The 13964-nt window shown below is 43.3% G+C and overlaps 1 protein-coding gene across 8 annotated transcripts in view; it reads right to left on the reverse strand.

Annotated features, from left to right (window-relative positions):
* PKHD1 (PKHD1 ciliary IPT domain containing fibrocystin/polyductin) overlaps positions 1-13964 on the reverse strand; it is a 445064-nt gene that overhangs the window by 409947 nt on the left and 21153 nt on the right. For 6 of the 8 annotated variants that reach the window (XR_008956175.1, XM_048219586.2, XM_048219585.2 and 3 more), the window contains 8 exons: positions 12492-12570; positions 11115-11189; positions 8866-8930; positions 8114-8153; positions 7192-7262; positions 4065-4166; positions 3178-3273; positions 77-218 (listed from right to left, as the gene is read on the reverse strand). Coding sequence is in view for 7 of the 8 variants with exons in the window: in XM_048219586.2 (XP_048075543.1) it covers positions 77-218; positions 3178-3273; positions 4065-4166; positions 7192-7262; positions 8114-8153; positions 8866-8930; positions 11115-11189; positions 12492-12570 (670 nt within the window). In the remaining variant the exon portion in view is untranslated. Of the gene's footprint in view, positions 1-76; positions 219-2424; positions 2568-3177; positions 3274-4064; positions 4167-7191; positions 7279-8113; positions 8154-8865; positions 8931-11114; positions 11190-12491; positions 12571-13964 lie in introns of those variants that run through there. The other 2 variants (XM_057303883.1, XM_057303884.1) reach the window with 2 other exon arrangements.

Genomic DNA, 13964 nt, shown 5'->3' on the forward strand with positions numbered 1-13964 from the left:
TGGCTTGTTGTCTCCTGGTCTCACCTAGGCCAGTAAAGACATTTTTGATGGGAACTCCACTTTTCCTACAGCATACCTGAAGGGCTGCCCTTCTTTTGACCAAAATCCATATGGTGAACTGGCATTAGGGACAATCTGCCACCGGTACCCAGGGGTGGCTGAGGTGAGATCCAAGCCCTCGACAGCATCTCCAACTTCAAACAGAAGCCCTCGGTTGCCTGTAAGACATGCACGCCTCATAAACATCGGAGGACATTCGTCCCCAAACTGGGGAACTACTTTACCTCAGATAACAGACTGAAGGTGATCCAGATATCTACAATGGTAAGTCAATGGAGATCCAGACGGAGTAGTCATGTGAGAGGTTCTACAGATAATACAAATGTTCTGAAAGCAGAAAATATTGCATAGTGTAGGACTGGGCCTCTTGGAAAGAGATACTTGATAAGGAGCAGTAAGGGGAAATCTTTTCAGGGGACCACAGAAGGGTAGGAGCCCCTTCTAATGGGAGTGTCAGGGCAAGAGAAGCCTGTCATGTGGAGAACTGACAGAGCAAACAACTGCTGTGATTGAATAAAGGAGGACAACATAATCGTGTGCACTGACTTCTCTTGTTCAGTAGTGAACTTAGGTATCTTTTTCTTTTAAGATTTTATTTAGTTATTGAGAGAGAGAGAGAGCTCACGAGCTGGGGAGAGGGGCAGAGAGAGAGGGAGAAGCAGACTCCCCACTGAGCAGGGATTCAGATGCAGGATTGGATTCCAGGACCCCGAGACCATGACCTGAGCCGAAGGCAGACGCTTAACCGACCGAGCCATCCAGATGTCCCCTCAGTATGTTTTAAGGTCGAGTTTGGCCTGGGAATTCTATTGCTTACAACCCCTCTTTCCCAGAAAATCAGCAATCCTTAAATTTTTCACATGTCGTGGCTCCAATTTGTGGACTCACACGTGGAACAAATTATGTGGTGTGCTGCCAGTACATGATATTTTCAATGATACTGTACTTATTAACTTATGTTTCATATTTTTTTTAAAGATTTTATTTATTTATTCGACAGAGATAGAGACAGCCAGTGAGAGAGGGAACACAAGCAGGGGGAGTGGGAGAGGAAGAAGCAGGCTCATAGCGGAGGAGCCTGATGTGGGGCTCGATCCCATAACGCCGGGATCACGCCCTGAGCCGAAGGCAGACGCTTAACCGCTGTGCCACCCAGGCGCCCCATAATTTATGTTTCATATTAAGCAAACCCTGACACCATCAATACTGCATGCTAACTCGGACTGAGGGTACAGCTAGGGAATCATCCCCTGTGGATTCGGATTCCAGCACTGCCACTTCCTGCACGTGCAGCTTTGAGCAAACTGCTTACTGCCTTCCTTTTCTCGTGCATCAAACAGGGACAATAAACAGAGAGCATGCACCAAAGACTAAGGGAGATGGAGTTACATGTCAATTGTATCTAAATAAGGCTAGGGGGGAAAATGAGTCAATTTGATAATGCTGGCAAAAAAGAAAAAAAAGACTAAGGGAGCTTAAAATATATACACAAAGAGGCTGAAATATAGTAAGTATTCAATAAAGGGTCACGGGGGTAACTATTACTATTTCAAACTAGTATTGTTGTTCCTTGTGAAATCCAAAAAAAAAAAAAAAAAGGAGGGGCGCCTGGGTAGCAAAGTCATTAAGCGTCTGCCTTCAGCTCAGGGCATGATCCCAGTGTTTCAGGATTGAGCCCCACATCGGGCTCCTCCGCTGGGAGCCTGCTTCTTCCTCTCCTACTCCCCTTGCTGTGTTCCCTCTCTCGCTGGCTGTCTCTATCTCTCTGTCAAATAAATCAATAAAATCTTCAAAAAAAAAAAAGGAAATAGATAAGGAACAAGCAGAAAAATAAGAGCATATTTTAATATAGTACTTGGATTACTGGAGAGCTGTCTTGATGCCTGTGCTGTGCATGGAAAGATGTTCGGGGCCCCCCTGACCTCCCCTCAGGAGAGGCCAGCCGCACCACCCCTACCATTTCTGATGTGCCAACCAGCTGTTGCCAAACATCCCCTGTGGACCACGGAACATCACTGCTTTACGTAGTAATTTGCCCTCCTTTCATAGAAGAAACGGCAGAAGGTCTTCATAAAGGACGTTAACTCCCAGGAACAGCTGCATTCAGGAAATTATCCTACCATCCATTACCCAAGTAGCTAAGGCAGGAACCACGCGAAGAGGGGCAGCTCTCTATTTCCTGACAGGAAACACACATTCTCTCTATCACCTGCTTCAGTAGTTTTGTTGGCTGGATGGGAGGTCTCCCTGCGTAAAAATGGCAGATCTGGGACCTGGAGAACGCCCCAGCCAAAGCTTTGCATGCGTTTTCACACCTGAATGGCCTTTCTTGAGAAAGGCTTCTCCCCCCGCTGGGTTACTTGCCCTGTGAGCGCGGAGCTTCTGGAGTTGAGCTCACTGTCTGTAGCTGAACCATGAAGTCAGCCCCTGTGGGGCAGGTGAGGAGTACAGACGGCAGCCCGTGGCTCCAGGCTCTGTAACGCACCAACTGCCCTCAGTCCCCAACTACACCTGAGCTTCCAGAGAAGTGCTCCAGGGCTGCGCTTTTCATCTGCAGAAAAGAACAAGTCGAACCTGTTTCTTGTCTCCCTCATTTCTGCCTACTTCCAGCATAAACTTGAGGTACAACACGTCCCGAATTCCCAAAGAAGCAGGCAGCCGCCCACAGGGAAGAAGAAATGGCATTTACATGCACCCCACTGTGCCCCACTCTCTGGCCTTGCCTGCTGCTGTCATTATGAGCACAGGGGAGGACTCTCCAATGCTCTGGTCTTCTTAGACAATGGGCTCCCAACCGACCCACAGTGCGGAGGGCGGCAGCTTAGGCATTTCCACCAGTAGCTACAATGATGTCTTGACTGCCATTATGCTTTCTAGGTCAGGTCTCCCCTGAACCCCACTGGCCATTCCTCTGCTGGGGACTAGAAGTGCAGTGTCCCAAAACATTGGAACAAAACTAAGGGCCTCTCTGAAAGGAAAGACCTGACTGTGGTATCCCAGGCCCAGAGTTCACTGAGCTAACCGGTCAAACAGCTGAGACAGCACTCATTTCTACTTCCCAGTCCCTCACGGTCATAACTGGAGTTCATTGAACAGCCGTGGTGATGACTGCCTTACCTGCCTGAGGAGCAGTGAGCCTCGCACCTTTTCCTGGAGCCCTAGTGGTGCACTCAATCTTCCTGGGAGACACGTGTCTAATATCACATGGAATGCCTGAGGAGAATTTGTCAAATTAGATAAATGGGTAAAGACAGAGAGAGAGAGAAATAGGCATACAGATGAAATGGCAGGACAACACGGCTACACTGAAGTACACAGGCTCCTCTTCGAAGGCAACGAACTGGATGTGGATAACATAGCAAACACTGTCCCCCCAAATGAAGGGGGCCAGGAAAGAAAGAGCACAGGGCAACGGGACATAGGGCAGCTTATAGTAATCAGAAAGAAAACCAGGCAAAGCAATGCCATTCACTGAGAATGCGCCCAACCACTCAGCTGAGCATGGGAGGATAAGTATGACATGAGATGATGAGGACATTTTCCTGCATCCTTGGTGTCGCCAACTGGAGAAGCCTCCCACCTGGCAGGACAAAAGGTCCTAGAAGAGTCCCACAAAAGGATTAGCCAAGAGGTCATTCCAGAAGAATCTGCATAGCAAATGAGTGTCCACTCCATCTTATAGAAAGGGCTAAGCAGGGAGGGTGGGGAGGAGGTTGCCTTTCAGTAGGAGTAGACCTTTGTCAAGAGGCAGCTGTACTTTTCCCTTCTCTTCATTCCCAGGATGAGGACCCCTGAGGGAATTGCCCATGAATTACGAGTGTGTCCACAGAACACCCTGTTTCTCAGGACTGCAACCCCACCCGGTCTCAACGAAACAGGGCAGCGTGGCAAGAGTTGTAAGAGGCAAAAACTGCTTCCCCCAGTCTCTCCATGCTGTAAGAGATTCATAATCTCCTATGGCATTTAAAACTAGGAACTATTTTCAGCCCTTTCACCTTAGTTACCTGCTATGGTAACCTGGGCAGGATTGTCAAAGAAGTCTCCTGTAATTGTGATGTCTGTTCTTCCCCCAAGGCTCCCAGTTTCTGGAAACACTGAAAGTATTTCTGCAAAAGAAAAGGGAAAAAAAAAAAGTAAGCTTCCGAATATAGACCAGAATGTGACCTAGATAATAATATAATAATAGAAGGCTATCAGTAATGTATTCTTCACTTGAACTTTTCTAAGATGAGCAACGGATGCAAATTTTTCTAGTAATAGTCATTTAAAATACATATAAGGACTCATCTCTAACAATATGTACAATATATATATAGGATCAATATTGGAAAGTGACTGAACTCAGTCACTCACACTATCAACAGAAATCCCTACATACCATGATGCTTTCTTAAGAAATCTGTCACCAGACCTCAAGTACTCAATTTATAAGTGACAGAATAGTAGGTTATACATTATACAGGAATCAACTTTGGATGCACCAAGCAAGGCCTCGGTCACCCATATGAGTCTGCAGTTTGCACTAAGCAAAAGAATGAATCCCACCACCGTCTTCAGGAGCCTTGCCCTCCTCCCCTGCTGCAGGGTCCTCCCGCTGTGTGCACTCACCACCTTGAACCTGTTCTTCCATGCTGTCTCCTGACTGCTTCAAAGACCCACTGTCATATGCCACATATCCCCCAGAATATAAGATTTTCTGGTCCTTTCCTCTCCTTTCCTCTCCTCTGATCCAACTTTGACAGTTCTAAGTTCCATTCCCTCCAGGGAAAAGAGGAGTTGTGTTCTCCAATAAACTGAAGATACAAAGAAGCTAATCATGAATGGTTATGGAGTTTATCAGGGCATTTCTTACATAATGCTGCTGCCCAGGAAACAGTGCAACTATGACATCCTGGGCTACTGACATTAGAGAGTGCACAGGAAAGTGCACAGGGGAGGTTTAGGAATAGAGTGAGGGTCTGGTGGAGTAGAACGAAATTTCTAGAAATGACTCCTGAGCAGAATCTTAAAGCATGAGTTAGAACTGGCCAAGTGGGGGCGCCTGGGTAGCACAGCGGTTAAGCGTTTGCCTTCGGCTCAGGGCGTGATCCCGGCGTTATGGGATCGAGCCCCACATCAGGCTCCTCCACGATGAGCCTGCTTTTTCCTCTCCCACTCCCCTTGCTTGTGTTCCCTCTCTCGCTGGCTGTCTCTCTCTGTGTCAAATAAATAAATAAAATCTTAAAAAAAAAAAAAAAAAAGAACTGGCCAAGTGAAGGAGAGAGAGGGGGGAAAGGGTGTTTAAATAAAGCAAGTGATAGACTGAGTGTGGAGAGAAGTTGAGTTTCAAGTCCATTTCAGTGTTGCTGGAATATAAGAGGGAAAGATGGAGCAGGAGAAGCAGACAAGGAGGAGACCAGAGTCTGGTACCTGGTACCATTTCCTATAGTGGGTGGCCAGCAGGGTTAGAGGGAGAGGCATAAGGTGTGTGTTTGGTGTAGGGCATGGTGGTGGCAATGTTGAGCGCGGACCAGCAGGGGACAGATGGCAAATCGGGGCCCCTGGGGACCATTGTGGCAGGCCGGGCAAGAGATGATGGGGCTCTGAATTGAGGCAGTGGTTTTAGAGATAGAGTGGATACATCATCTTTAAGAGATTGATGGGAGGTCTAATTGCAATGAGTAATCTACAACCATATCAAGAAACCAACAGGAGGTAAAACCAACAGAAACTGGTAAATGAATGGGTTAGAGATGAGAAGGGAGGAAAATTGTAGATGAATCCCAAGACTCTTGCTCAACTCCCTTTCTCGACAGCTTTTGGAGTTAGGACAGACACCATTTTGTCCAGTTTACAATATTTAATTACTGCTCAGAAAGCCTAAATGACTTAACCAAACTCAACAGGTAATTGAATGCCAGTCCTCAGGGAGCTCTTCTGGGAGCTCTCTGTCATTGTCCACAAAATGTCACTGTCCACATCCCCCCTCCCATAGCCTCCTCTGCTCTGAGAAAGTTCTGGCCTGAGAGTCCTCATCCCAAGAAGACATTGGTGCCAAAAACGTGAAATAGCTATGTGCTTGGAGATACCTGTCAGCCTGTGTGGCATTCAGGGTTCAACAGTGTTAGCCACACTCACAAGAAAGCTTGGGGTCAGGTGGCCAGGAGAGTGCACGTTCCATTATATTGTTTATGTGCATAAAATTTCGAACTGGATCTGCATTTTCTAGCACTGAAACCTTTGGTTTCTTTGCCTTTCTGGTCTGTTTCTTCATCTGTAAAATGAGACTAGCACTGTCTGTCTCATAGTTGAATTAAATAAATATTGTGATCTCATGTAAAACACTCAGCAAGCCCCAGCCACGCTTCTCTCGGCCCTCACTCTCACCACCCCCGCGGGCACGTCTTCAAACTGACTCCCAAAGAGACTAGTTACACTGCTTCAAGAAAATAAAGGCGAGGTCGCAATTCAGCTTTTTACACAATGAGACTATCTAGAGAGTGAATGGCATTTGCCTCACCGCCTACGCAATTTCTTGCACTTTTGCCAAAGGTCAATCCTGCTGCCCCAGGAATGTGCTCCTACCTCACGGACACATCTTCAGCGGTTTTATGATCGCTGTCGAGACTCAGATCTAAGCACCCTTCTTTAGTGGTCAACTTCCTACTGCCGAATTGGGTTCACAATTTCATGCAAGTTTCCAATTGTCAGCATTCATTTTTTAGCACGGAGGTTGGGGTAGCCACACCATAGTTGAACACCAATATCAGCAAGTCATAAATTGTTGGACGAATGCTCAGAGGTGGTGTTCAAGTAACTGGAAAGACACACTTTTGTACTTCTCGGGGCCACCCCATTTCTGTTATTTCTCAGAACATAGAACAAGGATGACCTCCTTTCTTTCATTCTGTTTATATCCACAAACTTTGTATAAAGTCTATGACTGAGTCTCTTTTAATATAGCAGTGAAAGCTGACACTCACACAAGCAACTGCTTCTCATCCCAAACCCCAGGGTCACCCATCATTATGAGGATGGCTTCAGGTGCTCATGGTTATAGACAAATGGCGCCAGGAGAAAGGGAAGGAGGATCCAACATGGCGCGAGGCGTGAGGGCGGGAGTGAGGAGTTCAGGGAGAAGGGCAATAGTACCTGAGTATGTCTGGTAGAGGAAAAGGTCCAGTTTAGCACTGACCAGCCATGCATTCTTGTGTACCATGGACCTTCCAAGACAAAGTTCTGTTTTAGATGAAAAAAGCACTCGAGATTCCATTTCTTAAATCGGCTGTCTAAAATGAAGATTGGGGGCCAACCTCCTCTGATCTCTAGTACAGTTTGGATACCAGCTTCCTTTGATGAGTAGAGAACGATACCAATGGGGCAACCTGTGTTTTGTGATTTCGAAAGTTTTTGATAATAATACCTACTTACAGAGCATCACAAGTTAGGGAAAGATGAATGTGAAAGGGCCTGGTAAGGAGCCGGCCTATGGTTGATTCTCAATAGATATTGGTGTTATTCCTCACTAAATTCGAGAGAGAGAGAGAGAGCCTCCATACCTGGGGCTGTGAGCTGATGTGTCACTATCACCACAATGGGATGAATATCAACTAGAGAGTATGCTTTTAAGGAAAACCCCTGACAAATTATACGGTGTCAGAACATAGGTGAGGCATGCAGAAACCACTCAGAATCATTATTTACTCTCCAAAACTCTATGAAATTTGGATCCTTTCCATCTTGAAGAAGGCATTTCCTGGAATGGTACAATGCATTTCATAGAACAATGTACTGTTTTAAAGTGACAGCATTATGAGATTACTTAAGACCTAATTCTCACAATTTTATCCTATCATTGCACTGAAACATTTACATTACCTCAAGACGAGTGTGTAGGACACAATTATATTCACCTAAGTAAAAGAAATCAAGTGGGTACAGGCGGTTTCATTATACTATTCCGTTCCTATGTATCTGGAATTTTCCATTATAAAAGATTCAAAAAAATAAGCAAGACAAGAAAGAGCTCAATAATATAAGGTGATGATAAATTTGCTTGTTTCCAGTTACTTACTTTCCTTTGTTAAATACTGAGAAACTAACATTCTGGGAGCCTGTAACAAAAAGAAACAGACATTAACACAGGAGTCTGCATGTATCACCGGGACCAGGCCATTGCTACCTTAAACCCAAGGACTCCAGATATCACCAAGTTACCACCTACACCTGTAATTTCTTTAACAGTGCCCAAAATAAACACCTCTGAGACTCAGCACCATCACTGTTGACTTCCAACAGTAAAAGGATAAATGTGGTAGCACATGGCAGTTATAATTACACTTAACATGGTAAATCCAGCTGCACTGGTTGCTACCTGCAAATTTCTCACCTATATAAAGTTAAAATTTTATATATATATATATATATATATATATATATATATGCTCTGTAAGTATATATATATATATATATATATACACACACACACATAATTTTATATATAAAATTTTATATATATATTCACACACACATAATACATAAATATATAAATAAATGTATATAATATATGCAGTATATTCTATATATAATATATATATTTAATAATATATACAAAGTGAAAATAATTCCAGTAACCTCACCAATCCACTCACTGTGAGGATTAAATTAGTTTCTACCTGAGCTGTTTCATATAGCTTTTTAAGCAGTTCTCAATACATGGTAGTTACTATTATCATCCTTGTGAGAACCAATTCTTGAAACAGTATTTTTCTGATACAGAAAAAGAAACAGATAAGACGTTCAACTTATGTTGCTTCTTGAACAGACCGATGTAGTTGCCTTCCACACGACACTGCAGAGTCCCAAGACCATGGTCTTCCTGAAGAGGATAGCTAGAGAAAAAACCAAAACCTGACGTGAGAATTACCAGACAACTCAGTTCAGAAGTTCTGACTCTTTAGCCAGTAAAGTAAAAAAAATAAATAAAATAAAAGGCCAGTTTAGTCAGTGAAATTGGCAGATACTGAAGGCATAATGAATTCATTGGAGCAAATATGTAGAATAGTACTAACTAGAGTTCTCATCAATACATATGCTAGCAGTCAAACACAGTGTGAGAGACAAAATTTACTCACTCGTAACCTCTATTCAGACCTTTCCATTCTTTCCAAAATCTTTACAAGGACAGCAAAACTCTTATCAAAAAAAAAAAAAAAAACCCTATTATTAAGTGTGAACCCCCTACAGAATGGGAGAAGATATTTATAAATGACATATCTGATAAAGGGTTAGTATCCAAAATCTATAAAGAACTTCTCAAACTCAACATCCAAAGAACAAATAATCCAGTTAAGAAATGGGCAGAAGACATGAATAAACATTTTTCCGAAGAAGACATCCAGATGGCCAATAGACACATGAAAAGATGTTCAACATCACATGTCATCAGGGAAATACAAATCAAAACCACATTGAGATATCACCTCACACCTGTCAGAATGGCTAAAATTAACACCACAGGAAACAATAGATGTTGGTGAGGATGAGGAGAAAGGGGAACCCTCTTACACTGTTGGTGGGAATGCAAGCTGGTGCAGCCACTCTGGAAAACAGTATGGACGTTCCTCAAAAAGTTGAAAATAGAGCTACCCTATGACCCAGTAATTGCACTACTAGGTATTTACCCAAAAGATGCAAAAATAGTGATTCAAAGGGGCATGTGCACCCCAGTGTTTATACCAGCATTATCAACAACCAGCCAAAGTATGGAAAGAGCCCAAGTGTCCATTGACTGATGAATGGATAAAGAAGATGTGATATATATATATATATATATATATATATATATATATATATATGGAATATATGGAATATATATAAAATGAAATATTATTCAGCCATAAAAAAGAAAGAAATCTTGCCATTTGCCACAATGTGGATGGAGCTACAGTGTATTATGCTAAGCAAAATAAGTCAGTCAGAGAAAGATAAATACCAGGTGATCTCACCCATATGTGGAATTTAAGAAACAAAACAGATGAACACAGGGGAAGGGGGAAAAAAAAGAGAAGGAAGCAAGCCATAAGAGACTCTTAACTATACAACAAACTGAGGGTTGCTGGAGGGGAGGTGGGTGGGGGATGGGCTCAATGGGTGTTGAGTATTAAGAAGGGCACTTGTGTTGAGCACTGGGTGTTATATGTAAGTGATGAATCATGAAATTCTCCTCCCAAAACCAGTATTACACTATATGTTAATTAACTAGAATTTAAATAAAAATTTTGGAAAAAAAAAATGTCAACCTAATAAAGAAGGATCCTGAGCAAACAAACTGAAGACACCAGGAAGAAACTACATTATAGAGTCTGGCTCTACAAAATGCCCGTCCTAAAAAACTAAGCCGTAGAGTATAATTCTTGTGATGGCCTCAAGGGAAGGTTAAATCTACTCAATCATGAGTGAAGTGAAAATCCAGCAAAATGTTGGTTAGCTAAACCGTAAGCATGTAGACACTCATTTTAAAAATTCATTGTAATACATAAACAAACAAACAAATTTTAGTTGTTTTAGTTGTTGTTGTTGTTGTTGTTGTTTTCCCATTGGCTGGTCATTATAGTGGAGTAGTTAAAAGCATGAAGTTGGAGGCTGGCTAGTCAGCCCAGGTACTCATTCCAGCTCTGCCACTTTCTCTTTGCAAGGCCTTGGGCAAGTTACTGGACCCCTCTGTGCCTCAGTTTCCTCATCTATAAAGTGAGACTAAGAACCATTTGTCCTCACAAGGATATTGGGTAACCTAAATAAAGAAGTGTTAGAGCAGGGCCTGGCCTAGAACGAGCACTTAGTATTAGCTATTTGTTTTCAAGAACAGTTTCAGAATCCACTTCAATTTGCATTTTGAATCAATTACCATGTATTTTCCAGTAAGTCTAAAAATAAGGCAGTCAGCAGTTATGGGTGATCTATATTAAAAAATAGATGTGTGTGCCTGAGCATGCACGTGTGTGTGTGAGAGAGAGAGAGAGAGAAACCCACATGGAAGAACATAAAGCATGTATGTAGGCAGGAAAGACACTCACCGGCTTCCTGTCTGCCTGTTTACAAGAGAGCAGGCTGTGACCCATTTGCCTCCTGGAGCTTCCAAGATCAATGGGCTGGATAAAAAAAAAAAAAAAAAATGGGGGGGAGAAAGACATGAGACAATAGTGTTAGGCTCCCTGTAAACATTCCTGGCAAAACTCACGAGAAACATGGTTATGAGCATTCTCCTCTGGTTTTATGGGACACTCTACAGGTGGCTGAGCCTGTCCCCTGAGGAGCTGTTGAATCAATTCTCAGCCTGCAGGTAGGAGTGTATAGCACTGTTTCATTGTCCTCACTTTCACACTGCAGAAGGAGTGTTTCTCTTTTCCCCCAAATCTTCATCACGTCCACCATGTCTTGGCTTTATTGGGTCTACCCAGAACCACCGTGGAATGTATGCCTTTCTTCCCCCTTTCAAATGCTGTATCCCAGACCCAAGCTGACATGGGACCAAGCAGTGAAGGTGGCATATTATTAAGGATACACTTGGGGCTTCTAGCCTCCACAGAAAGAATCATTTCATTTCAGGACAAGTTGACCATGACTTCATGCCGGAAATGTAGATCCTGAGAGCAGCCAAATCATGTCCTCTAAGCTAGGACGGAATCACAGAGAGGAAACAGTTCAGAGGCGGATACCCCCATCCCTTCTAGGAGTACGAGGAAAATCAGAAACAGTATAGAGAATCTGCTCAACTATAGTTTAGACTATGTTCCTTCTACCTCATCGATCCTCGCTGTAACTACCTCAGATGTTGTATAGTCAGCTGCATAGAGCTTCCCCCAAAGACTACAACTCCAACACTTTCCCTCTGGTTCTCCTCTTTCCCTAGCACACATGATTTAATAGTAACACTTTCTGTTTCAAGAGTCTCTGGTAAAGTCATGTTGGCCACCCCAATCATTCCCAGAAAACAGTAAAACTCAACGGCTCTCAGTACCTTCTCCCGCATCTTCCTCTGATCTCACTAATAGAATTTCTAACTGTACGAACGCATACCGACCAACCAAAGAAGTTATAATGGTCTTTTGGGTTCACACGCCATTTTATAAAAAATTTATTTCAGCCTGAGAAACAAGGGGGAGAAGGGTAAGAATCGAAAAAGAAAACCCACAGATGCAATTACAGCACGATTCACGCTGAGCCCAGAGTGACTAGTTGTCAGTAAATAAATGGACCAACTTAATCGACCAGTTGCAATTACATTAACAAAGTTTGCTGAAGCCCAGCTCACCAGGGACCATAAACTGCAAAGAGGAAAACAGCAATTCTGTGCCAACTGCTCACAATTTATTGCTCTCGGGGAAGCTGGTCTCAGGAAGCAACCCAGCATATTTGTAACTAGTTCAACACCGAAACGAACACATGCTTACCTATCAATGTACGCAGCATCAAAATCAAAGGTTTCTGATCTTCCAGTGATAATCCAGCCATACACGTGTATTAGTTTTCCTGTTTTAAGAAGATTTGTTAAAAATTTAATACACTTAGCTCCAACCGTAAATTATAAACTATTTCTTTTTGGTTACATCTATTTAATATGGCCAAACTGGTCATGAGTCAGAATATTAATGCTTTTTTACAAACCGTGCAACAGGAAAGGAGCCCCAAATATGATCCAGTGATCAATACTACACGTTAGAAAGGTTAAAATAACCAATTACTGCAATCAGACTTAATCATCTATGCATGGAGCACAGAAGCAATAACAGGTCTTCCTCACAGTCCCATGAAGTATGAGGCTTTCAGGAGGAAGGGGTCGGTTTCCACATGCTGCCTTGTTCTACTCTCTTGGCTGTATGTAGACCATCCACCTAACATGGGACTTAAGGACAATGTGCGTTGGGGGGCTCCACGTTTCACTTTCCTCTGGACGCTTGCTAATATGGCAAACCAGGAGGTATCTATCCCGCAATCTGGACGGGTATTCAGGATATTAATCTTTTTTCCTTATCTCAGAGTACAAAAGATAAATGTCAAGGATGACTCAAAAGGATGGGAACTACGAAAGGAGGGGATGAAATGGAACAGAATTACGGCTTGAAGGATGGGCAACGGCACATCTCATTCATTCAACCAATACGCTCATGTTCAAAGACAGGGCAGATTGGGGATCTGCAAACAGTTGGTGTCTGCCTTGCCCACTGACAAACGGATGACTTCTGCTGCTGAGCTCCTCTATGTGACTCACAGGGATTTCCACCGGGTAGCAAACATTTCCTTAATACTCTCCTCTTTTGAGTTCAAGTGCAAGAAGAAGTGCAGGCATCAGCAATCCCCTCTCAGCAAGGTGCACTCTCGGTACTGCCCCCACCCGCTCTGCTCACAAGAGGTGAGAATGGAATCTGATGTAACTCTTTCTCAAAGAGTTTGGGGGCCCCTCCCGGATGTGACAAGAGCTGATTTCTTCCATCGTTGAAAACACCTAAACTCAGCTCTGTGCAACTACATGAGGCCAAGTTTAAGCAAACACCCCATAGCGAGGTGATGTAGTTAAAGCTACCAGACAACCCCATGACCTGGCAAAGTGTGCCTTCCAAATAATCAGAGAATTTAACCATCTGCGCTGTGATCTTGTAGCACCACAAATGATGTTAAGAGACGAGAGAGGCTTTTTGGTTAATGAGTAAAACCTCAAAGATGGAAAAGAAAAGAGCACCTATGGGACTCAGGAGGTCACTGAATGCAGAGGACTTGGAATCTCTTCACGGCCACACTCAAAGTCACAAAAGAACGTTACCAAGAAGTTGTTCCCTTCCGACTGTGTTTGTGTAGTATTAATATGAGATGCTTTCAGATGCGGTCATTGGATGACTGGCAGTGAAACCATGGGAACCCTCCAGGAA

This window comes from Ursus arctos, unplaced genomic scaffold (assembly GCF_023065955.2).
Source record: "Ursus arctos isolate Adak ecotype North America unplaced genomic scaffold, UrsArc2.0 scaffold_29, whole genome shotgun sequence".
NCBI lineage: Eukaryota > Metazoa > Chordata > Mammalia > Carnivora > Ursidae > Ursus > Ursus arctos.